We start from the raw sequence: 25,753 nt of genomic DNA, 5'->3' as shown, positions 1-25,753 counted from the left end.
CGTGCTTGACAACCTCAGCGTGCAGCCCGGCCGCCGCCATGCCCGGCATTGACAAGCTCCCTATCGAGGAGACGCTGGAAGACAGCCCCCAGGTGAGGCAGCCCAGTGGGGGGCGGCCAGGGCGGGCTGGGCCTGCTCTGCGCCCTTTTCGCTCCCTGCTCCCGTGTACCGTCGGGGGATGTTGGAGAGCCGTCGCAGCGGCTGGGGAAGCCCTTCCCGACAGCTGGGCGGTGGGTGCGCGCGTGGCCAGGTGCCTCCTGTCGCCTTTCCCCGTGTCCGGGGCGCGGGGTCGGAAGCCGCTCGCTGGGGCTGCCCGTCTGACAGTGCCCCGGGAGGTGCGTCCTCCCGGCTGCCCGGCTGGCTGGTGGGCTTGGCGGAGCAGCGAGCTCGGTGCGGGTTTTCCAGAGGCACTGGGCTTCGGCGCTGGGGTAGTGGCTCGGCCTCAGTCCCTTGCATCAGCACCCTGCGTCTGCTGTCATGTTTTGTTTTGTAGAACTCATGCTGGCAAAACCCGTCTTCGCTTCTCAAGACTATCTTTCTTATCGTTGTCTTTTACTGAGCACACATGAAGGTTCAATAGATATGTATGAAAAGCAGTTATCGGTGAGGTTATGGTGGCGGTTGTTAGTGCTGTGAGTAGGTGGGAAATGAGTGGTGCTGAGAGGCCTTTACCTGCTCTGATGTCTTCTCTTCTATTCCTGCTGTTTGACCTTTGTCAGTGATGCCATACATTGCACTGGCATTTCTTCCATGCTGCCGGTAAGCAGGAAATGCTTTATTCAGTTGTAGTGGTTTCTCTTGCTGGCAGCAGCAACAGCGAGTACTTTGTACTGCTCTTCCTAGATGGAAAAAGAGTTCATAGTATGTTTTCTTTTATTACAGCCTTTTGAATTAAAATCCTTATTTTGCTGCACTGTTTATGTCAATGAGCAAGATGTCCTATATGTAATACCATATGTGTTGGTTTGATTCATCAACCATAGGAAGAGAAACTTTCACTTGCTTAAGAGGGATTTTAACCACTAAAATGACAGCCACTACATCAAATGGAAGGACAACCTCAAAAAAGCAAGAGAAGGCAGCCATGCAGAAAGTGTGTCATTGCTTCTAAAGGGCTGTGTCCCAGGTAGCTGAACTACTAGACATCAGGTTTAGCCTGCAGTATGGTCTGTGGCCCAGAGGCTAAACCTGATGTGCTCTCATGAAGAGGAAAAAAAAATCATAGAAAGTGTTACAATAATAGCAATGTAACAAAATTATCATTTGAAAGTCTGTTCTCAGTACATGGAAGTCAGAATTACTCATATAAAATAGGAAATGTCAAATGTAGGATAAACTTAGGATTCCTAGAAAGTGGGATGTAAGAGGCTTTTTTTCCAGGCACTTAAGAGTGAAGTGCTGTTTGGGAAGCAAATGCAAAGAAGTTACATATTGGAACATAATTATAAACTTGAGAATCTTCCATTTGAGGTTATTTGTAATACAGACTAGCAAAGCCTAATGCAGCCCAATGAGTTTTATTTGCTTAAACTAGTAGATTTTTCCAATATCTTCTATTTTAGTTATGATATTTTACATCTCTTTCAGTCAAGCTAGTATTTCAGGTGAAATCTGGCTAACTGCCTCTTGGAAGAACATAAGAAGGACTCTGTAGTCATCTGTTGCATTAGCTCATTTCTGTTATTTTGAAATCAGTGCAATGAAAATGGCAACAAATGTTGCTCAAAGAAGGAAAAACCCTAGCTTTCTGTAGGATCTGCCATGACCTTCTGATTGTTATATTTGTGCTGTAATATTGAAAAAGATCATCAGACTAGGTTGTTGTTTAGTGCTGAACCATGCTCTGCAGTTTTGCACCTTTGAACAGGTTTCAGACACTTACCTTTAGGCTTATAAGCATATCAAACTTGGTCTGTATCTGAGGGAAGGAGAGGCCTTTCTAAAATGCAAACCTCATTTGTTTTCTCTTGTAGCAGGATAAAAATCCAACCGCTGTGTTTTTAGACATGAACCAAATGCCAAGTTTACATTGTCTTTTGCAATGCAAAGCAGTGCAATTTAAATAATGACATAGGACATATATTGCACACTTATTCAGTGTTATATGTATATATATATATACAGTTAGAGTTTCTGCTCAGACTTACTTGCATTCCCAAAGTATTGCACAATAAAAAAGCCAAGAGACTTGCTCTGCCTGGACTTGTGCAAAGCGTTCGACACTGTCCCACATGACATCCTTGTCTCTAAATTGGAGAGACATCAATTTGATGGATGGACCACTCGGTGGATAAAGAACTGGCTGGATGGCCGCACGCGAAGAGTTGTGGTCAATGGCTCAATGTCCGGCTGGAGACCAGTAACGAGTGGTGTCCCTCAGGGATCGGTGTTGAGACCGGTCTTGTTCAACATCTTTGTTGCTGACATGGGCAGTGGGATTGAGTGCGCCCTCAGCAAGTTTGCCGATGACACCAAGCTGTGTGGTTCGGTCGATACCCTGGAGGGAAGGAATGCCATCCAGAGGGACCTCGACACGCTTGTGAGGTGGGCTGATGCCAACCTCATGAGGTTTAACCATGCCAAGTGCAAGGTCCTACACCTGGGTCGGAGCAATCCCAGGCACAGCTACAGGTTGGGCAGAGAAGAGATTCAGAGCAGCCCTGCGGAGAAGGACTTGGGGGTGTTGGTTGATGAGAAAATGAACATGAGCCGGCCTCTGTGTGCACTCGCAGCCCAGAAAGCCAACCGTATCCTGGGCTGCATCAAAAGGAGCGTGACCAGCGGGTCGAAGGAGGTGATCCTGCCCCTCTACTCTGCTCTCGTGAGACCTCACCTGGAGTATTGTGTGCAGTTCTGGTGTCCTCAACATAAAAAGGACATGGAACTGTTGGAACAAGTCCAGAGAAGGTCCACGAGGATGATCAGGGGACTGGAGCACCTCCCGTATGAAGACAGGCTGAGAAAGTTGGGGCTGTTCAGCCTGGAGAAGAGAAGGCTGCGTGGAGACCTCATAGCAGCCTTCCAGTATCTGAAGGGGGCCTATAGGGATGCTGGGGAGGGACTCTTCATTAGGGATTGTAGTGATAGGACAAGGGGTAACGGGTTAAAACTTAAACAGTGGAAGTTTAGATTGGATATAAGGAGGAAATTCTTTCCTGTTAGGGTGGTGAGGCACTGGAATGGGTTGCCCAGGGAAGTTGTGAATGCTCCATCCCTGGCAGTGTTCAAGGCCAGGTTGGACAAGGCCTTGGGTGGCATGGTTTAGTGTGAGGTGTCCCTGCCCATGGCAGGGGGGTTGGAACTAGATGATCTTAAGGTCCTTTCCAACCCTAACTATTCTATGATTCTATAGTACTGGCTGTATCTCATTTCACATTGCCATACAGATGATGACATAGAATGCTAAACAGCTCACTGACTTTGAACAAGGTGGTTTCTTCATGGAGCTTATTACTGGTGGTTTCTTCCGTACCTGCCCGCATATGTGGGCTGAAAGCATCTTAACATGCAGAACGATGTGAAGTTTTACTAGAAACATAAGTAAAAAAATTCTCTATTTTTTTTTTTTTTTTTTTTTTTTTTTGCTAAGCAGTAATCTGCTGTAACTGGTTTACAGTTTCAGGTTATTTGCTTTCCATCAACATAAACCAGTGTCAGTTTGAAGTCTGGACATCAATAACTTGATACTTGTGCAATAAAACATAGAAATGCTGTTGTTCTACAGTGTTTGGTTTTAAAGAGTAAGCATAATCCAGAAACCTTACAGGATATTCTTTTAAAATGCCATCTTCCAAGTTTATTGATGTTGAGGTTGGAAGGTCATCGGTATATAATTCAGTGGTTAAGGTACTATGTCATTTTTTGTGTTCTTTCATGTATGTCTCTTTTAATGGGAGAGCCTCAGCTATTAGGATGACACATGTTGCCGCACCTGGCAAACATGCGAGTTCTCCTCCACCTTTTTCCTCTCTATCCATCTTTCTCACTTGTTTTGTAAACTAAAACCACCATTAAAATGATATATTGATGATCCTGTTAGAATTTTTTTAAAATTATTTTTATTTTTAATTTAAGTATCTTGTGGGCATTGTATGGTATGGTGAGACAGCCAGGCGTCTAATTCAAGTTAAATAGAAGAATTTAATGTCAAAAGAATGATGAAATAATATATTCTGTAGGAGTTTAATGTGTATTCCTTGATTATCATTAAAAGCAGAAAATAAGTAGCTGAAAAAGACAACCGGCTTCAAGGGGAGGTGGACTAGAGTATAAGTCATTCTAAGGCGAGTCTTTGACATAGAAAGAACTTCTAATAATAAAACACCATCATTCGTGCACAGTGTGATCCAGTGCTGTGAACTCGGAGAGGTTTTCCTGATATCCAGACTTCTGTCAGTCTTTCATTCTTTTCCCAGGCCCTATAAGTTCCTTCCCTTCCTCTTTGAGGGAACTATAGAAATTTAGCCTAGGAATGACTAAGAAAGAGAATTTACAATTTTAAGTGCTTAATGATCATAATTTTTTTTTTTGGAAAAAAACATTTATGTACCTTATAATTATTTCCATTTTAGGTCTGGACATTAATTTTAGCGTAAACCTAAAACCAAAGCACAATCCTCATGCTAAAATGTTACTAGAGTTAAAGGGCTTATTTTGTGGGTCTTGTAAGCAACACTCCTGTTCCTACATCCAAGCATCCCAACCAGTATTTTTGATTAGGAGAAGCAAACGTAGCCTCTGCAGAGTTACAGGTAACATGCTTTGTTCTTTCTCCTTTGGGTTTTTGTCTTGGGGGAAGGAAGCTATTCAGTATCCTTGTGGTGAGGATACTGAATAGCTTGGTGGAGAACATTGCTTCCAAGGGTAAAAAGGATACAGGAAGACTGAATCAGCATCTCATTTAAGCCTAAGGGCCAAATTATGCCAGAGCAACCTGATTTCTTTCTCATCCAGAGTCAGTCATTTCATTACAGGGAAGAGCAGCGGATGTCACTCACCTTAAGCAAGGATTCTGCCATGGTGTCTGGTAACATTCTTCTCCCTAAATAGGGAGGTGCTGATTGTGAGTTGGGTGGAAAAACTGGCTGGACAGTTGTGCTTAGAGTAGAGATGAGTGGTTTGAAGACTAATTGTTGGACAGTGATGAAGAGGTTGATTTTTGAGGTGGATACTGTTAAGCACCTTAATCAGTGGTGTGGGCAATGCAGTAGGATGCATAGTCATCGAGCTTGTGGGTGACACCAGCAAAGGAGCAGACTGACACAAGCCGGGGTATGGACAAAAGGACAGATCTTTTCACTCTGTTTCACCATGGAGTGGTGAGGTGAAGACAAGTGTGTCTTAAGAACAACAAGATGCAGATTGACCTGTTTTGGTTTGGGGTTTAGTTCCTCAGCTTTTTGATCACAGAATTGACTGTTACTGCACAGGTAAATTATAGGTCCATGCAGCCAGCAACTGTCTTTGTGCAGGATGGATGGTAAGCAGGAAGCCACAGCCTTTGCTTTGATCTCTCAGCAGAAGAAGTGTGTATACCTGGCATGCTATCTAACAGCAGTTATCTTTACCCTTTTCCTTAGGGATGTACCATAATGGGTCCAGTAGGTGCCCAGAGTTACAACTTATTTTGCACTTAACACATCTCCCTTGGTCCTTTCCTTTCTGAAAATGCGCTTGTATGGACCTGGAGAGAGGCTGACAGTAGGAGTGAGGCTGAGCTTTGGTATTTTTAAGATTCTGTGGCATGCAACAGGTATCATCCCTGTCAACAGTGCTGGAGGGTTTATAAACCTTTTAGTAATGAAACCTGAAACAATGCTATTGAACTTTGATATTCTCTTACATTTAAATGCTACTTTTCTAACTTGATATGTGTTTTGGCTGTTTCATTTTCACAGACCAGGTCTTTGCTGGGAGTATTTGAAGAAGATGCTGCTGCAATTTCCAATTATGTCAATCAGTTGTTTCAAGCCATGCACAGGATATATGATGCACAGGTAGTGTTAATGAAATTCCTGAATACATCCTGAAGCTTTTGAACCCCATTTCATGTCTATTGCTTTTGTTTTCTTTTTAAATATTATTAGAAGCAATTTTTTTTTTAACTTTCATATTCTTTAAATGTGGAACTGAAATAAAATAAGAATGAAATAATTTTTCTGTTTGCTAGGGAGTGGTAAAGATAAGTTCTTGTGATTTTCAACAGAATTTGTTATGACCAGTAAAAAGTTTTTTCTGGTCTTCTAGTAGTTCTGTTGTATTTCCCCAGTGTTTCCCATCGCAATCTTAGTGTGTATAGTACGTACCAAGTGGGAGATTATTTCTTACCCACAGTATGTTAATGTTTCACTTGTCATCTATAAGTAACTGCTTTTTCATGCCAAAGGCAGAACTATTTTGTGTGGTTCTCTGAACAACTGAATTTATGGCTGTATTTTTAATTTGTATACACTGGAACCGATTGACTTTTTGACTGATCTGGTATTCTTGCTTTTCATATTTTTATGCTATTGGCATTTTTACTTTAATGACTACTGTGTTTATTGTAGGTTTGCTGCCATGTAGTTTTATTTTACTGCGTTTCTATTTCGTTTCTAATTTCTGTGCTTTCTTCTTCAACTGCATCATGAAAGATGCAGTTGTTCCATACCATGAATCTGCTAATTAGGTCCTGCTTGTGTACAAGTACAGAGGAGTTAGTAATCAGGTAGTACTGAGGTTCATTTTCCTTTGCAGATGAAAAATTCCTCATACTTAGTAACTAGGACAGCTAATTTAAAATAATCAAATGCAAATGTGCACTGCGTAACATGAAGAATACAGAAATCAGTGCACATAGTACAGGGTGTGAATTTGGTGTTTGTAATGACTGATTACCTGCAACTCTCAATATTGTTAGAGAAATGGAAGGGCAGGATGCTTTAGGTTTTTATGAAAATCTGTAGTCAGATTTCAAATTCCATGTGTGTAATAGTTTCTTCTTCAAATGTGTTGTTTTTTTAATATTGATTTAACAACTAAAAAGCTTGGGGTTTTGTTCTTTTTAAATCAGAATGAATTAAGTGCAGCAACTCATCTGACTTCAAAGCTTCTGAAGGAATATGAGAAACAGGTACTGTGTAAATCATTGTTGTCTTCATGTGGTCAGGACTATGTATTTTTGTAGTCTTTTATCTCCCAGAACACAGTGTAGAATGTATTTAGGCTTGATCCAGATAAAATGAACCTCTGTAGTTGGTGGTTTGAATCTTTGCCAAATCTACTGTCTTCATATTAGTTCTTCCAAATAAAATAGAATTAAGTTCCTGTTACTGTGATGAGTATTGGTAAATTCTGAAAGATTTTACTTTTGGAGCACTGTTTTGGGGGTTGCTTAGGGTGGTGGTGGTGTTTGATTTTTGTTTTATGAACCTGTTTACTGTTAAGGGCTTTAATTTTACTAGTCACATACAGAAGAGATTGCATAGCAGTCTCCATTTAACAACTATAATTTACTCTTATTGTGAAAATAATTCCATCCCTGAAAGTGCAGGTAGTGGAATCCATCACATACTCCAGAGGTACCTATGAAGGTACTCCAGTTGCAGCTGTGCTGCAGGGACCCTTTTGCTGAGCTCCTCCTTTAAGGAGGCTGGTGTTCCCTATCCTCATTCTCTACCTAATGAGGTGAACTGGAAAGAATACTTTTTGCAAGTTATTTTTGGCTGATGAGACTTTCTAGAGGGGTGGGATTAGCTTAAAAATACAGTGTTTCAGCTGGATTATTTTTTTTTCAGTAGTGATCAATTTGGTCATGCTCTTGTCTCCATCAGAGCATTATAGAAGTAAACTCTTTTGGATGGTTTAAAAATTGCACATAATTTAAGAGCTCAAACTTTAAGTTGAGCACCAAGTATTGCTTAATTTTTGATAAATGTAAAAATCGTAATGTGAAAAGCTGCATAAAATTTTCATAGATGCCAAGGCTGCAAATTTCCTGATTTTTTTTTTATGAATTCTAATAATTAATTTATAAAATCGTTAAGTTCATGTATTTTTAAAAATGGATTTTTTTTTTTTTTTTTTTTAATGAGAGTTGAGACATGATTAGTACAGTTTTGTGAATGGCAGAAAACACTGCAGACAAGTCTCCTTTTCCTTTCTTCTAGCGTTTTCCACTAGGGGGAGATGATGAAGTGATGACTTCCACTCTGCAGCAATTTGCAAAAGTGATAGATGAGGCAAGTGCTTGTATTCGTTTCACTTGTTTACTAATGTTTTCTACTAATTACTGATACATAGACTTTAACTTGCTTAATTATCCCAGCCTTTTTCAAGATAGGCAACACAGAAACGGCTTTAATTTCTCAGTAAGATACACTTCATTGTATATTGCAGCATCTACTTATACAACCTGAAGATAAAAAGAATCAATTCAGCAAAATGAGGATATGTTATTAAGAAAGAATGTAGTTTCACTTCCTGTAGGCACAGCCAAAACCATTACAGAATGGCAGTTACAAACAGTTTTTCATGAGGGTATGTATATTGCCTGATCTTTAGGTGCCCGACTGACAAAGGAACCTCCTGCTGTCAGTATCAGAGACAGAAGCTGACTCTTATGAAAGGCAGTTTGGCACCATTAAGATCTGAATCAGGATTTCTTGATGTGATTTCTCTCCTTACATTTTTAACACTACTTAAACATTTAGGGAGGAGGAACACGTTTGTTCTACATCTGTAAGCTGTGAAAGGCTGTGATGTAGCTGGAGGGAAACCAGAGAAGTAAACTGTCTAGTCATCAGAATGTATGAGGCCATCTTCTAATGTGATCCAGTAACTTGTAGTAAAGTTGCAAAAGTAGGGACAAATACTAAACTCTAAAATGAGTCTCCTATAAAAAGCTAGTGATGAGATCAGGAATTTAGAGAAGGATAGCTGCAAAAACATGAATATGTAAAATTATGCTTTAGTTATACATGTATTTTTTTAATGAAATTGATGTCAACCTACCTTGATTTGATTTGATTTGTCTCAGCACTGTTTTCCTAAAATTTCCTTCTTTCTCTTGTCTTCTATAGCTCAGCTCTTGCCATGCAGTACTGTCAACTCAACTTGCAGATGCAATGATGTTTCCTATTACCCAGTTTAAAGAAAGGGATCTTAAAGGTAGAGCACTCAAATAAATACTGTTTTTACCAACAGCAACAAACAGTAACAAAACCATAGCATTTGATTTCCACAGCTCTTGTTTCACTAAATAGAATACACCACTTATTTTTCAGCTCTCAAAGTATACATCTCCCAGTTAAAAAAAAAAAAGTCAGTTATTTCCATTCATGAGAGTGTTACAGTTGAAGGACTTGGCACTATTAAGGTTTCAACAAAAATATTACATTATAGAAGCACCTTTTATTCCAGGAGAAAATTATGCAGTTACTGTAAACATTAGGAAAGAATAATTTTCAGATAACTTGCATGCTTAGGAAATATTTATATATATTATAATACCATGACACGAATATAATGGTTGGACTAAACTCAAAAGACAGTATGGTGTCTTTTTTCATAAGCCTGGTAGCCACGTGTCGTGGTTTAAACCCAGTCAGGTAACTTGTTCACTCACTCCCAGTGAGTGGTGCCGAGCTGACAACAATCAAGGTCCGTGTTCGTCTCCCCCCCCTCCCTGCACCGGGGCTCTCCCCTTCCCCGCTCCCGGAGGAACGGGGAGGAGGATCGAGAGAGTGCAACTCCTACGGGTTGAGACAAGAACAGTCCAGCAACAAATCACCACCGCTACTATCAGCTAAAACAATGATAAGGGAAAATAACAAGGGAAGAGAATACGATACCACCGGCCAAGAAAACGAGTTCCACCCGGAAGCCTGTGTCCTTCCGGGTAACTCCCAGTTACCCCCCACCCCGGGCATGACGTGCTGTGGTATGGAATACCTCCCCGGCTAGCCCGGGTCAGGCGCCCCGTCTCTGCTTCCTCACAGCTTCCCCTCTTCCCTGGCAGAGCATGAGCCTCACAGAGTCCTTGGTCAGGGTAAACATCACTTAGCAACAACCGACAACATCGGCTTCACCAACGCTGTTCTCAAAACTAGAAGTCAAAACACAGCACTGCACCAGTTAACACAAAGGAAAAAACATGACTGCTACTGCTGAACCCAGGACACCACGTAAATGATACACTGGCAGGCAATAAGTAGGAGCAGACTTTCCTGGCCACATAGTGCCTGTGCTAGTAACTCGGTATATTACAAGGTGTGAACTACAACTGGTCAGTAGTGAAACATTGCATGAGAAACCTCAATATAGAAATGTTATGTCACTAACAACTTACTTAAATTGTGATATATTGTTTTGTAGAGATACTGACTCTAAAAGAAGTTTTCCAAATTGCAAGCAATGGTAAGTGTAAAATATATTATAGATATTACTTAGAAAACTAGGGAAAATATTTTCAAGGCTTAAAGTGACTAATTAAGGTGTAATTCTTTTCAGTGATACTTAGACACGGAGCTTTTGTTGGTTCACTTTGTAAATCCCTACTTTGTGTACCAAAGTGTTAAGGCAAATTGATAATAGTAGTCTTTTTTTACAATACCTTAGATGTATACCTGATTATTAAATCATTTATGATTATGCTACTAAAATTACAAAAAATATTAAGGTGTTAGTTCACTTCTTAGTCAGGACTGGATTCATAAACATTTTACCTCACTACAATTAGTTTGATAATTCCCTCCCCTGTTGTCAGAAGTTATTTTAGCTAGCTCTACCGTATCATCATAGAAAAGGTAATCTGTAAGTAAAGATTAAGGGTTCTGCTTCTCTCAATGTGAATTGCTTCATTGCTTTAGAAGCAAAAAGGATGCAGGATTTCATAATGGAAAATTGTCTCTACTTATAGGGAGTTTCTGTCGTTGAAGAGTATTAGAAATTTATAACTGTTACAGATTTGTATATGTTGGCCATATTTGCATCTTTTAAGATTTTTATTTTCAGCCCAAGTATTTGTGACAGTGAAGTAATTATAAACAAGAACAATTCTTAAAGGTTTTAATATGACTGCACTTTGCATTCAGCTGGCTCTGCAAAACAGTGGTATAAAAGGTTTTCTGTTTCGTAAGTCATAAATGTCTCAAAATGATCGTAAATTCCCTTGTTTGCTTAGATCATGACGCTGCCATTACCAGATACGGTCGGTTGTCAAAAAGAAGGGAAAATGAAAAGGTTTGTAAAACAAAATAATAAAAAGATTTTTAGAGAAGAAATAATTTTAATCTAATATGTATATTTTTATAATGGAAGGCAGTGTATGGCAGATTCCACCTGAAGTTTGCTAGTTTGTTTTAGCGGTCTAGACAGTTTGCTTCAGAACAGAGAAGCAGGTTTCTGTAATACATGCCTGTCTCATAACACTGAAAATGCTCTATGATTAAGATTGTGGGATTAAATTTATTTTTGTAAAGAAATAGCCGCACATGCTGGGGAGCAAAGAAAGCTGTGTTTGTTTTTCATGTATCTCATGTATAAATTAGAGAAGCAGAATTGCAGGGTAAAATGTGCAGTGATGATAGAGCATAGGGCAGCTGTGTTGCTTTGCATCATGCTGGCTAGAAACCTGTCCAGAAAGCATACGATGAATATCAAGTCTCAAACTTTCTTTTTTCTCCCCTCCCCCTGTCTGTTTCTCTTTAGATCAAGGCTGAAGTTATGGAAGATGTATATACTTCAAGGAAAAAACAGCATCAAACTATGATGCATTATTTCTGTGCATTAAATACTCTTCAGTACAAAAAGAAAATTGCTATGCTAGAACCCCTGCTAGGATACATGCAGGCTCAGGTAATTTCATATTCTGAAAGCTGTAGGTCTGAAAGAAGATGTAAAAGTATTTCATGGAGATTGATGTCCTGAAATCCACTGCAAGACCTCTTTCACAACTCAAGGAAGCAAATGGAGAAAAAGATGTGCTCCATCCTCATCCCTGTAGCTGTCATAGCTGCTGCTGTGAACGCTGTCAGTAGCCAGCACTACTCATTCCCACTCAGTGTATAAATCTCATTATGATATGCCCTCATTACCATCAGAGAATCTTTCAGGAAAGTCTGGGTGACAAATAAAAGGTCTAATTCTACCCTGAAACACAGATGGCTCAGTTTAATGCACTGCCTAAATTTGCATTGATAGGTACTTCTTTCCACTCGGTCACTAATGGGAATAGCTTATTAAAACTTTCATGCAGCAAGTCCCAGGGAAGTGTACCTTCTTAGTAATGTGGAGACAAACTCTTTCCTGTGGCAGCTATTCTGAGATGAGATAATTCTCACAGTCATATCACTACTGTTTTCAGCCAAGGAAAGGAAGAAGTGGAATGCTAGAAATCATTCTTTTTGTTGAATATAAATGAGTTCATGATTGGTTTATTTGAGGAAGTGCAATAGAAAATACAACTATGAAAAAGTTCCATGGAGAGACTTAGTCTGTATTTTCAGAAGTATATCGTCAGTATTGGGGGTTTTTTAAAAAGAAAAAGTCAATCTTCCCAGCATCCGGTGCTGCTACAGTGTCCTGGGTAGAAATTAACCTCCACGTGCTGTTTGAAAGCTTTCCAGCTTAAGAACTCTTGCTTCTTGAAACTTTGCAGTTTGTATATTAAGACCTAAGCTCTGAATGGCTTCTGTAACAGAACTGATCGTGCAACCTGTTGTTCAGGTGCAGGCTTTTTCTAAATCTAAGAATGGGAAGGGTGGGGCCATGCTTCTGGCTTCCCATTCTGAGATTTCGCATGGCTAAACTGCATTCAGATGTGACAGGTTTTCTGGACCAATAAGAGTACACTTTTTAAGATGCAGATTGTCAGCTCCCCTTGGTAGGGTCCACAGTCAGAGGACAGCCCTGGACAAGTCCTCACAGGTTTTCCTTCTCCTGTGCCCCCAGTAGCCCCATCCATAACACAATAGCAGAATGGTGGCCTTCACAAAGTATGGAGACACCTTGGGATCACTGAAAGATCAAACCTTGTTTCTTTTCCAGAGCAGTTTCTGTGTATTTCTGTATTTCCTCCAGGTGACTGCACATCCTCTTGACACAATGAAATCCCACTGCAATGTCAGCATCAGCTTTCACTTGGAGACAAAACCATGGTTTCATCTGTAATAGTTTATGTAGTTTTATTAATGTAGCTTTATTAAATTCTCCCTTTTTTTTTTTTTAAGATAAGCTTTTTTAAAATGGGTTCAGAAAATCTTACTGAGCAACTGGAAGAATTTTTGACCAACATTGGCACAAGTGTACAGAAGTAAGTTGCTTTGTTGAATTTTGAACTATTACCAAGACAATGATTTTTTCCTGTTTCTACTTCTCTTAATGGATTATCTTTGTTACTAACACATTACTTGCTTTAGTGTTCGCAGGGAAATGGATTGTGAAGTAGAAAACATGCAACAAACTATAGAGGATTTGGAAGTAGCCAGTGATCCACTGTATCTGCCTGATCCAGATACTACGAAATTTCCTGTTCATAGAAACCTGACACGGAAAGCTGGCTATCTCAATGCAAGAAAGTAAGGCAAACTTGTTACTTATAAACATTGCACAGTTTTGGGAAAGGAAAGCTAAAAGGGTATGCAATGTTTATTTGAAATTGGCTATGTTGATGTTACATACTTAGTTGAGTAAGTCACACAGGAGTTATGCTGTTTCTTTCAACTCCTTCGCTTAATTGGCATTAAGTTCATTGTTACATTGACATAGTGTCATTCGGGTGCAAAGCAGTTACCCTGATTTTAGTCTACTTTTGCCTGAATTTTCACACCAAAAAGTTCAAGTGTAATTTCACTGGGTTGTGATTGGAGGACAACAGGACTGCAGCTATCAGGATGGTTGTATAAGTATCTGTTAAAGCTTTGGGATTCAGATTACTAATGAAATATGTCAGGCTTGAGATATACAAGGCAAAACAGTCTCTGCGAACTGAAATACACGTCAAATGGTCTCTTTTGCCCACTGGAGGGAGCTGCTACTCTGTTTATTAAAGCCTAGCAGCTGATTTTTATAGTTACTAAAAATAAGTTGTAACACAGATTATTTTTCTGTAGTTTATATAATAAACTACAAGGTTTTGGTTTTTTTTTAAATGTGATTATTTTTACAACAACAGTTAGAATAACATACCTACTGAATGGGCCATGAGTTCTGTAGTAGAACACAATTGCAGCAATTAATATTGAAGAGAGTACCTGCACAGAAAGGGAGGCTAAACTGCAAGTATTCCTCCTGGTTTTGGTTTCAGATTGTTCTTCTTTTTCTTATTTTGGGGAAAAAATTAAAAAAAATCTGAACCAAGAACCAACGTGATCTAAGCAAAATATTGGAAGTCTTGTTGACTGGTACAAAATACTGAGACAATGGAGGTATTTTACGTGACCAAGTTAATTCTTAATGCAAAGTTCTTGAAAACTTACTCTTAACAATGTAAATATGGAGTTCAGAAGTCTTATCAATGATATTGATAATGCATATAATTTTAAAGTGTGTATTGCATGAAACAGTACCATAAAAGCTGATCATCAGAACTGAAATACTTAGACCTTTTTATTCTAAATGGTTTCACATAATTTAAAAAAGCTATTGTTCATGTTTTCTTTGCCCAGCAGTAGGTTTAGCATGAAGAACCACAGATGGAAAGAGACTAATTTAACTGTAAAGCTAACCTAAAACTTTAAACTGGGAAAAAGTTTTCTTAAGTGCTGGGATGGTTTGTTGTGCTGAAATGATTTTCAGCTTAGCTGAACTCCAGATCTACTAAGAACCTCTTTTTATCTTTTAGTAAGACAGGGCTGGTATCTTCCAGCTGGGAGAGACAGTTTTACTTCACTCAAGGTGGAAATCTGATGAGCCAGGCAAGAGGTGATGTAGCTGGGGGACTTGTCATGGATATAGACAATTGCTCTGTAATGGCTGTGGACTGTGAAGACAGACGGTACTGTTTTCAGATAACATCATTTGATGGCAAAAAGTGAGTATTCTTATATTCCTTATATTGCTGTTACCTGTATGTAATACTGCTCTCACTAATTCAATAAAGAAGGATGATCTACCTTTGACCAGATTATAGCTTGATAGATTTTGGGGGATATTTAGAACCAAAATTTGGGATGTCTTTTTAACTTCCTAGTGTTGCGCTTTTCGTATGCGCTTTTTGTCATAAGCTTTATAATGTAGGTGAGTGGTATTTCAGAATAAAATGACCATAATGAGTTTACAGTCATGTATTACTGCGTTTTGTGCCTAAGTATTACATGGGCACAATTAGAGTTTTGTTCCTTTTCTGTTTTCAAGAGAAGTGAAAATGTAGGTTTCTCCCCACCCCCCAGTTAAATGTTGACTGTACTCAGCATGCACGCAGAATCTTCAGCGTTTCTTAATTTGTTGTGCACTGTAGAAACATGAAAATGAAGTTTCCTGTCTGAATGCATTTGAAGTGATGGAGTTATCTTTCCCATTCTCCTCTTTCAGGTCTTCAATCTTACAGGCAGAGAGTAAAAAAGATTATGAAGAGGTAAGCTTATAGGCGGTTTGCATGCAGTCCAGTGATTTTCTGTAGCTCAGAAGGAATACATTTGTAATAATAGTTGGAATACTCATTTTGTGTTCTCTGGGTGGTAAGCAGTGAACTTTTTAACTGAGAGAGTATTACTGTGTTTAAATTCTAGAGAAAAAAATGCAGTTATGATTGCCACAAGTCCTCTTCAGTAATATGGAAGAAAGAGAAAAAGAGAAAAAAGAACCCACAAGGCACACAACCCACAGCTAAATAGCTAGGAATAAGGAAATCTTGACAAAATGCTGCTTTTCCTTCTCCCTGTTCATGCTTTCCTAACCTTCTTTCTTCCCGCCTGGTTGCCAGGAATGGAATATGAAGGGCGTCGTAGGTTACAAAGAAATCAGGAAAAAGTGCTGAAACGAGCCAACTTGGGTATTTAATCCAGTTTGCTTTAAAAAAACTGTAAAATTAATTTTTTGTCTCCCCCCTCCCTTCTTTTTTTCAGTGGATATGCACCATAAACAACATATCTAAACAGATATATCTAAGTGAAAACCCTGAGGTAACTTGACTAAAACTTATACTATCAATAATATGTTAAGATGTAAATACATACAAAAATAAACAGATCAGCTGGATCCAGTTGGGTAGCAGAGAATTCAGCTTGAGTACTTCAGACATGTCTGATTATGACCTTTTCATATTATGAAATCATATAGTCCTTTGTTTCCTTCATCTAAATGGTTATCTAGAAAGTGATAAGAATATCTGACTTTTATATTTGGTATAGCTTTTTGCCATCTTCAGGATCCTGTGTTTGTATCTTGTATGTGACACTTTGTTCCAAAGCATTATGACAAATACTCGGATACATTTAATTCCTACCAGAAGAAACTGACAGTCTTACAAATATGAATCTTAGGAGCATAGAGTTTTGTAGGGAAAACATATTTTCACTTAATGAATGAGTCATTTGCCTTCTTAAGGAGTTGGAAGTTGATTATTTATTTCATGTAGAGAATTTGGGTAAGGAAATTAATGTCATTTAGATGCCTTACATTTATGTTTATTTAGCAAATTTGTACTGATAGACTTATATAACAATTCTTTCTTGCTAAATTAGGGGAATTAGCCCATCTGAATCTGCTGTTTCATAACAGAGCATTTGTCTATATGTAAAGTTTGTTCAAAGTGATATTGTACTCTTAATGTCCTTGCTGAAGTCTGAAACATGTTACTGGAAAGCAAACTTTCAAGTGGTCATATACCAACATGAAAACTGCAGACAAAGCAGTCAACAGGCAGCTTGTTGAATAATACAGAAAGCCATCGCTCACCTACATAATGCAAGTATCTTGCCAAATGATCTGGAAAGTCAAGATGAAATAGAAGTATGTCATGCCAGGTCTTGGTTTAGGAGCTAAATATAACTTTGTAGATAATACAAGCACCTGGCCAACTGTCTAAGTTGACTATACAGATAGGAAACAAAATGGTTTTAATGCAGAGCACAGTTACCTGAAGCATGTGTCGTGGCATAAATGTGTGCAGCTGTCTCGCATCAGTGAAGGTGTGTGCATTTACACCTCAGTCTTCATGCCTTTTCCTCTCTTCCCAATGGCTTTTTAGTAATTCTCATTTTCACTTTAATTTTCTGAGTCATACACTCACGCAAAATGCAGGAGACGAAATGATGAAGAAGCTGCACCTTCCTCATCCAAAGATTCTCTTTCCTTAAGGGCTTTCACTATTGGCTTTACCCCATGAAGTGTAGGAATCGACATAAAATACTTCAGAATTAGGGATTCCAATTGAAGATTAAAATGGAATTCTTGAACTGTAAATGGTCCCTTGTTTGTTGAAATAATATTGTAACACAGTCCTCACTCGGTACTTGTTCGTGTCTCAGTTTTTCAGAAACATTTAAGTGTTCCCAGATTTTAAGGGCAGACTTTTGAATCTTCATGGTTTTAGGTTTTAGGCAGTAGCTGAGGACTGCATTTCTCAAATGAGATTCTTCTTTTTTCTCTGGCTACATTGGCATATTTTACCAGCCTTCTCGTTGAGACTTTTCTCTGTTGCTGGCTTTAATTAACACTTGCAGTACAGCAAAGCAAGTGCATTCATTAAAATTTAGAAAGTGAACAGCGGAGAATATTTTGCAAGTTAGAAGAAAATACTACAAGTCTGTTAGTGAGAGTTTAGGAAAAGAAAGCTGCTCGATTCTCACAAAGGGTTGTTTATAACTTCCGTCAGTTGCATATAAACTAAAATCTTAAAGCTTATTTTGAAGAAAATGTTTTCAGTTATTTTTTCCCATCCCTCTCTTGCAGGAAATCGCTGCACGTGTGAATCAGTCAGCTCTGGAGGCTGTTACTCCATCCCCTTCTTTCCAGCAGAGGCATGAAAGCATGCGGCCAGCTGTGTAAGTTAATGAACTACAGGTATTAGAAGAGCACGTCTGTAAAGAGAATCCTGGATAAAGTTCCAGGAAAAACAAACAGCAAAACTTTGTATGTTCAGAACTAAATCTGTGATAGGCTAGAGGAAAATTTCTTCAACTCGTCTTTCTAATATCATGTAGCATCCATTGTTGCAAGTCATCCAGATTTCCATCTGACTACAGTTCTGTTGATTGCATCGTATATCTGGTTTGTTGTATGAACTCATAATGAGACTTTCCTTAATGTACCTAACTCCTGGAAACAGACCTCAGATGTTTTAACATCAGTATATAATCACATATGAAATATAATACAATCTGATGCAATTATAAATGCAAGTAGTAACTTTAACTTAAATCTGACTAGGAACATAGACTCCTTTTTTGTTTACTGTAGCCTGACCATCAGTTTTTTAGGTTTTGTGTTGTTTACATCCAAGCTGTGGAGTACTGTATTGATCTTTCATATGGTTTAATTTATTATCAACCAACTTGAAACTTGAAGATATCTTCATTTTTATCTTTTTGTGTTTTAGACAATCTCGTCCTCCTGCGGCTCGTACTAGCAGTACAGGGTCACTGGGATCTGAATCAGCAGGTTTATCGGCACTTTCCTTGGATTCACTTGTTGCACCTGACACTCCTATACAATTTGACATAATATCTCCAGTTAGTGAAGATTTTCCTGGTCAAACAAAATCTTCAGGGCAATCAGGCAGGTAGGAAATGTAAGAAGAAAAAACAAAATCCTGAAGTTAATGTTACTAATTTAAAAACAAACCAACAAGAAACCCATGTTGATGCTGCAGCTCCAGAGCACTCATGTCACAGAAATTTGCGGTGGTTAGTGAAGTACAACAATCTTTTAAATAGTCAAAGTAAGTTGTAAAAAAAAAATGGCTTAATTATATGCCCTAGATTCAGGGTGCAGTCTTCTATTTAACGGAGCTTTTCTTGCTTTAACAGCTAATGCTTTTATTTATTGATTTATTTTAATCTTTCGGTTTCACAAAGTATTCTCCTTTCCTATTGCTTGCTCACCCAGCAGCTTGGGTTATTTCCTCTTGGAAACTCAAGAGAAATTTGGTAGCCCTGTCTCCAGGTGATGATGGCATACGATGACACTCCTCTTAACCTCAAAGGTGAGTGAAAATGATCTAGGCTTCTAGAGTAATCTCATATACAGACAAATTAAAATTGCCAAAGGGCTCTTCCCGAACTATAAAAACATTTTCTCCTACTTGTTTTTTGTAAACTTCCCGCTCAAAAATGGTAAGAAAGACCTGCAGATCTGCACTGCATTTCTGGAACTGTATGTGCAGAATTTGGGTATTAAGGAAACATATTTGCAGATCCAGCTGCTCTTAACAACAGAAAAAGCCAAAAAGATGAAAACTAATTAACATGATTCTAGTCACAGTAATGACTTTTATCCCTTTGCCCTCTAGAAAAATACGAGTTTTCAGTTACACCTTACAGATATGTAAGAGTTAAAATTATATACATTTAACGTAGTCAACTTGTTTTTTTGTTTTGGTTGGTTGGTATGGCAGGATAACAGGTTGGCTAGCTAGATTCTTAAGAATGGACTGACCTGTATTCCAGGAAGTGGAGAGGTTAATACTTCAGCTAAATTCATGTCATCAGTTATAATTCTATTCTAGAAAATACTTTTTTCATAGCAGAAATAATAGAGTTGTACTCAGTGTTTTCAATTAAGCATCACTGTCAGTAAAGAACTGCCGTGCTTGTGCAGATAGGCAACATGCTACTTTAGAAGTATTAATGATTAAAAAAGAACCCTTTCCTTAGTTTCTGATACTGATGACATATTTAAATTTTCTGTTTGCCTTGTCAGAAATCCTGTGAGGTTTTGCATTTACAGTTCCAGTCTAATCTGAAATTACAAAAGTCTGAGCAATAAAAGACACCAATAGAATTTCCCATTACTGAATTGCCACAGGTCAGCATTTGATGGGGTTTTTCTTGACAGAATCTATGTTAATTAAACATTGTAGCAATGCCCTCTTCAAAGTTCAGTCTAGAACAATTTTACTACATTAAACTCGACATTGATTAGTTAGAAGAGTTCATTGACAAAACTGGCAGGTTTTTGTCTCTTCTGCAGTTTGCTTTAGAACACTAACTGTTGAGAGGTGACACCTTCATTGCTCCCCTATAAAACCTAACTTGAAGTTTACTGAACCGTTGACCACAGTTTTTCAGACACCAGTTAGCCAAAGAGAGAGGATTTTGTCCTTTTTAGAAGGTTCTGCTATTTCTCCAATTCCCATACTCTTTTCAGCATTGCTTTACTGCTTTTGAAAAATGTAGACTTGGAAGCCTAGAGTATTTTCACTTTTTGTTGTACCTGATAGCAGTTCTGTCTTTGAGAGCCAGAAATAGCCACATTTCTCTTGAGCTCTAGGAGTAAAAAACCCAGTGGTGTTTTCAGAAAGCTGCATTTGAAACAAAACCAGTGACTTCAGTAAGTAATTCAACAACTTGAGACAGTGATGAGAAGGGTGGTGCTCCTATGGAGTCCTGAAAGGACTAGCTTTTGATTGTACTTCCTGGAGCTGTTCTTTGTTTTCAAAGATAAAGGTTTTGACTTCTTCTTAATTCAGGTATTAAAGTACTATGTGAGCAAAACTCTCCATGGCAGCAATAGGACATTAATACCAAGGTTTGTGCCCTTGAATATAGCAATTTATGTCTAACTCCTGATTAAAATGCTTGATCTTATGATTTATTATATATTATTCCTCTGGATTACAAGTCTGTGAAGTTACTACAAGTTGATGCAGCATGAGACTACTACGTTACTCATGAGTGGTTCTTGTAATCTGACTCCTGGTTTAATGTTTTCATTTTAATAGACGCACAAATCCTTTTGGTGAATTGGGAGGCTCAAAATCTGAAACAGAAGGTAAACCAAACGTTTCATTTCAACGCAAAATAAAAAGAGATTTTTAAAATTATTTTTCTGTTTTCATCTATAGCTGCTCTTTCCTACTTTAATGCCAGTTTTAGAATGCTTGGTTAAATCAGCAGTGTGCTGGACAAGTTGCATTAAATCAGGTTACTGTCTGAAAGTCTGTTTTAAAAATAATCCATTGCACCTTTTGTATTCATTAAACCAAATGAGAAGATGTGTGATGTGCTGTTTGGTAATGGTACCTGTAATTCATAGGTACGAGCAATCTCTCTCCAAGGTATAAGAAGTTTAGAGTTTAGTGAAGTCCATCTTCGGGTTTGGATGGAAAACTCAAAATGGAGTTAGCTTTTTTTAATACTTTTCTTTGTCTTAGATTCAATTCTTCATCAGTTATTTATTGTGAGATTTCTTGGCTCTATGGAGGTGAAATCTGATGAAAGTCCAGATGTTGTTTATGAAACAATGCGTCAAATACTGGCAGCTCGTGCCATCCATAACGTTTTCCGGATGACAGAATCACATTTGTTAGTCACATGTGGCTGCTTAAAGTAAGTTTCCTGCCAGACTTCTCCTGATGTTTATTTACAAAATGATCTTCTTTCACTTTGGTAAAACTTACTTTCTGGTTTGTTTTTCAAAACAAATTTTTAGGTTAATTGATCCACAGACACAAGTTACAAGACTACGAGTAAGTAACTTTATGTTTTAAGATAACTAACCAGCAATGTCATTCTGCTCCTTTAAAAATAATATTACTGGATGGTAGCAAAAATCACTGACAGCATTTAAAAATAGATAATCACTAGCAAATCAGGTTTAACAGTACGTCAAATAGGCTTTTGAAATGTTGTATTTTAACATGTGTGATTACAAACATTTATATTACTAATTAAAGAGTTAACATTGAAGTTGGACTCAAATGAGTTCTGAAGCCCAGAAGGGTTTGCTTGGTGTTGGGTCCTTTTTGGTTTTATTTTAGGTTTTTGGTTTTTAATATGTTGTACAGTTTGAGTTTTTTTGCCTCGTTCTTTATAAAAAATGCACTTGAAAGAAGGAAGTGGGTTATTCCTCAGGTTATCAGATAAAACCAGCTTAATTCTTTAGTAATGGCAGTCTTTATTTTTCATATTTTAAAAATGTTCCCCTCTCTTGCTCTTTATGCAGTTTATGATGTGTCATTTAATTTCTTTGTGTCTTATTTTAAAAACATGTTTTTGGGGGGCATTTTGAATTACTTTTATTTCCATAAAAGTAAATCCAGATGGTGTGAAAATGTCTTGATATTCCAAGCAGTGCTTTTTTCTTTCTGTACCTTTGTGTCATTACATTCAAAATTGCCCCAAAGCCAGGAGCTTGTAGAGGTGAGATAAGTCAGCTGAGTGCATGTCCAGATTTCTAAGTGTGTACATTTAAGGTCAGGAAAACCTCATCTGACAGCTTATCGCAGCTCTAGTTGAGGCTTTCAGCATTAAAAAAATGACTCTTTACTAAGTCTTCAGAAGGTACATTTGAAATTTCTAAGTCTGCCCTCTTTTAGGAATAAGAGTGCAAAATAGTTTATTGTAAGGCAGTAATGAAGATATGTTTTGGACAATTTTGGGGTTTGTTTTTTTTTTTCTTGTATATAGTTCAGGAGAGCTGAACTAATTGCGTAAAGGTTTTGGACAAGTAGTGCCTTTACCTGCACCAGATATTGAAATCTTGGTCACAAGTGTAATTTGTATGAATGATGTCTCTTTAAGGAAAATAAAAAAGGACTGTTTTCCCATGTAGAAACTGAGTCACATGAATTGTGGTCCCTCCCCCGTTCTTACATGCGCTGAGTTTTTAGAAGTTTGCCTGTCTTTTGAATAATTTAATCCTTGGATTCTCATCGGTGTTCTATAACTATGTGTTTGGTCAGGTTGTAACTTTTTCTGGTCTAGTTATGCCTTTATGATAGTGAAGTGATTAACATACAGTATATTGAAAGCTCATACAGAAAATAACTTGGAACCAGTTTTAATATGTCTCTATTTGATCCTTTTGGCAGTTTCCTTTGCCCAATGTAGTCTTGTATGCTACGCATCAGGAGAATAAGCGCCTTTTTGGATTTGTGCTCAGAACCTCAGGAGGGAGAGTTGAGAGCCGCCAAACTTCCATCTGCTACATCTTTGAATCAAATAATGAAGGGGAAAAGGTATTGCTGATGTTTATACTTGGATCAGTGTGGATTCCAAGATATTGGATACATTCAAGCTGTCTGAGGGTTTCTGTGAGGGTAGTATCTTGTTTATGGACCAAAAAACAGTTAAGTCAGTGATAGTCTTACCTGTAAGTACTCTAATATGCTGGTATGGCTACTTTGGGAATCTGGCATAATTTTAAAGGCATTTTTATTAGAGTCTTTTTGATTTTTTTTCTGATCTGTTTTGTGTTTAGATTTGTGACTCTGTTGGACTGGCAAAACAGATTGCTTTTCATGCAGAACTGGTAAGATTTTTTGGGGGGCAAGGGATACCTATGTGAATTGAAGGGAGAGGATATGTATAATATGTAATAGAGCATGTTCTGCAAAATGCTTATAGCTGCGGTAATACTGTGGTGGTGTACTTTAAGGGATTTGCTTTCTAGAATTTAAACTCAAGATGGAAAGACTGACCAACGTCCGCTGTGGAACAATATTCAAGACAGGATTCAGCTTGTTACCTTTAACAAGCGTACCAGTCTTTTAAAAGAATGAGCAAAACAGTGGTGCAATAGTTTTGAGCAAATTGGTAGAGTATCAAACATCTCAGGCTGGTGTTTGTTACTCCATTTACATTTTTTTTCCCTTTAGGATCGAAAAGCATCAGAAAAGCAGAAAGAAATGGATAGAGTCAAAGAGAAACAACAAAAAGAACTGAATAAACAGAAACAAATTGAAAAGGTACACGGATCATTATTTCTTAATACTTTCTTAAAAATTCTGCTTACCTTCTCTTGCAGTTTTGTGTTCCAAGCTCCAATATAATATTCTTTAGTGCAAGTTCATAGAACATTGTGGAATTCATTATTAGGAGTATTTCCTGTGCAGATTTTGTATAATTTTGCATAGTGGTTTTTAAAAGGAGCTCTTCTGAGATAAATCGCAAAGTGTCATTATAGGAATACTTAAGAGCAGTACTTGAAGGAGTGTCTATCACAGGCCCAAAATAATTTCATTTGCTGGTGAGGGATCAATTATATAGGGAGGAAGGGGCTGTAAAAACCACAGAATCATTTAGGTTGGAAGAGACCTTCAAGATCATTGAGTCCAGTCACTAACCCAGCACTGCCAAACTCACCACTAAACTATGTCTCCAAGTGACACATCTACATATATTTTAATTACCTCCAGTGATGGTGACTCCACCACTTCCCTGGGAAGTCTGTTTCAATGCTTGACAACCTTTTCGGGGAAGAAATTTCTCATAATATCCAATCTAAACCTCCCCTGGTGCAACTTGAGGCCATTTCTTCTTGTACTATTGCTTGTTACTTGGGAGAAGAGACTAGCCACCTCCTCATTCCATCCTCCTTTCAGGCAGTTTTAGAGTGACAAAATCTCCTGAGCCTCCTTTTCTCCAGGTTAAGCAGCTGCACTTCCCTCAGCTGCTCTTCCTAGGACTTGTGCCAGCTTCATTGCTTTTCTCCAGACATGCTGCAGCACCTCAGGGTAGTTGAAGATACTTGTTCCAACCTGCTGTGGTTTGTGAGTTACAGGTACAGCTGTAGTATTGTGTTAGCTGTTCTAATAATGCTAACTGCTGAAAGGTAAATGTTTTGGGTTGCTATCCAGGATTTTAATTCCCTCTGTACAGAAAGCTGTCCATTGATCCTATTAAAAGATGGTTTAGAAATCATTGGAATTGTATCCTGTTTCAGTTGTAGATGGCTTTGAAATTAATACTCTTTTTCTGATTTCCGCACTCCCCTTCTCAAATTAGGATTTAGAGGAGCAAAGCCGGTTAATAGCTGCTTCCAGCAGATCCAACCAGAACAGCGGAGAAGGACAATTTGTAGTCCTTAGCAGTAGCCAGTCGGAAGACAGTGATTTAGGAGAAGATGGAAAGAAGAAGAGAGAATCTGAAGCCTAAGGTTGCCTACTTTATGAAAATTGGAATCATGGATCAATTTGGTGAAATGGAACGAGTTCTACAAGAAGTGAAATGCAGGTGGAGGGTCTGCTGTGTCATATAAAAAACTTCACAATACGTAGACCCTATAATGCCTTGATCATTCTTTTTCAATTAAGTGATTTCCATTTTCAAGTCAGTATAATTTCTCTTCTATATGACATGTAGCATGGTGATGCTACCATGTTTGTTGCAAAATTATGTTTTCTCAAGGCTTCTCTGCAGTAAGGAAAAAACTGGGGGGTTTTGTCTCCATTTACCTCTCTGTGCAATTGACTGCTCTTGAAGCAAAACTCAAAACTCTCGTTGGACTTCAATAGTACATTGAAACTCGTTCTTTACATGCAGTGTGGACACCACCTTGCTGAAAACAAAATCGGATGTCCAAATATGACAGTGCTAAGCTTTACCTAACTTGTTGCACATAACTGTTCTTAAATTTAGAAGGAAGAACCTTAATGACATCAGTGAGATGTGCAATAGTTCTAGATAGAAGGATCTTATTTTTTGTTTCATATTGCACTGTATGATACTGTCTTGATTTCTTCAGTGAATATAATGCTGAAAGACTTCTTTCACCAAAAGGAAAAAATACTGTCAGAGCTAGATAGAGGATGAGATGCAGTTGCACTTTGCTGCGTGAGGAATGTATAAAGCATTCCTTATCAAATGATAAGAATAATGTATATACTCTTGTA

At 38.2% G+C, this 25,753-nt stretch overlaps 1 protein-coding gene and 1 long non-coding RNA gene across 2 annotated transcripts; one reads left to right on the top strand and one right to left on the bottom strand.

The window, feature by feature from the left end:
• Nucleotides 1–28: 28 nt before the first annotated feature.
• APPL1 (adaptor protein, phosphotyrosine interacting with PH domain and leucine zipper 1) lies at nucleotides 29–25,753 on the top strand. The gene is made up of 22 exons (XM_057417554.1): nucleotides 29–92; nucleotides 5,898–5,996; nucleotides 7,052–7,111; nucleotides 8,148–8,219; nucleotides 9,060–9,147; nucleotides 10,354–10,395; nucleotides 11,162–11,220; nucleotides 11,689–11,835; nucleotides 13,209–13,291; nucleotides 13,398–13,556; nucleotides 14,822–15,010; nucleotides 15,511–15,553; nucleotides 16,044–16,100; nucleotides 17,872–17,963; nucleotides 18,518–18,700; nucleotides 20,861–20,910; nucleotides 21,293–21,467; nucleotides 21,571–21,607; nucleotides 22,952–23,098; nucleotides 23,341–23,391; nucleotides 23,738–23,827; nucleotides 24,867–25,753. Exons 1-22 carry the CDS (start codon nucleotides 39–41, stop codon nucleotides 25,014–25,016), a joined length of 2,127 nt encoding a protein of 708 aa, XP_057273537.1. The 5' UTR covers nucleotides 29–38; the 3' UTR covers nucleotides 25,017–25,753.
• Nucleotides 18,110–24,001, bottom strand: LOC130603661 (uncharacterized). The gene is made up of 3 exons (XR_008973232.1): nucleotides 23,875–24,001; nucleotides 18,415–18,624; nucleotides 18,110–18,237 (listed from the first exon to the last, which is right to left on the bottom strand). It is a non-coding gene; the product is annotated as an uncharacterized LOC130603661 (long non-coding RNA).

This window comes from Pezoporus wallicus, unplaced genomic scaffold (genome assembly GCF_028554395.1).
Source record: "Pezoporus wallicus isolate ANWC-B61680 ecotype Strahan unplaced genomic scaffold, APGP_CSIRO_Pwel_v1 contig_8542, whole genome shotgun sequence".
Taxonomy (NCBI): domain Eukaryota; kingdom Metazoa; phylum Chordata; class Aves; order Psittaciformes; family Psittacidae; genus Pezoporus; species Pezoporus wallicus.
This window is presented reverse-complemented; position numbering and strand designations above follow the sequence as displayed.

Coding starts and splice junctions, on each gene's coding strand:
- APPL1 (XM_057417554.1), top strand. CDS start 39: ATGCCCGGCATTGACAAGCTCCCTATCGAGGAGACGCTGGAAGACAGC. Junction 93..5,897: donor CGCTGGAAGACAGCCCCCAG/GTGAGGCAGCCC, acceptor TCATTTTCACAG/ACCAGGTCTTTGCTGGGAGT. Junction 20,911..21,292: donor CTCAAAATCTGAAACAGAAG/GTAAACCAAACG, acceptor TCTTTGTCTTAG/ATTCAATTCTTCATCAGTTA.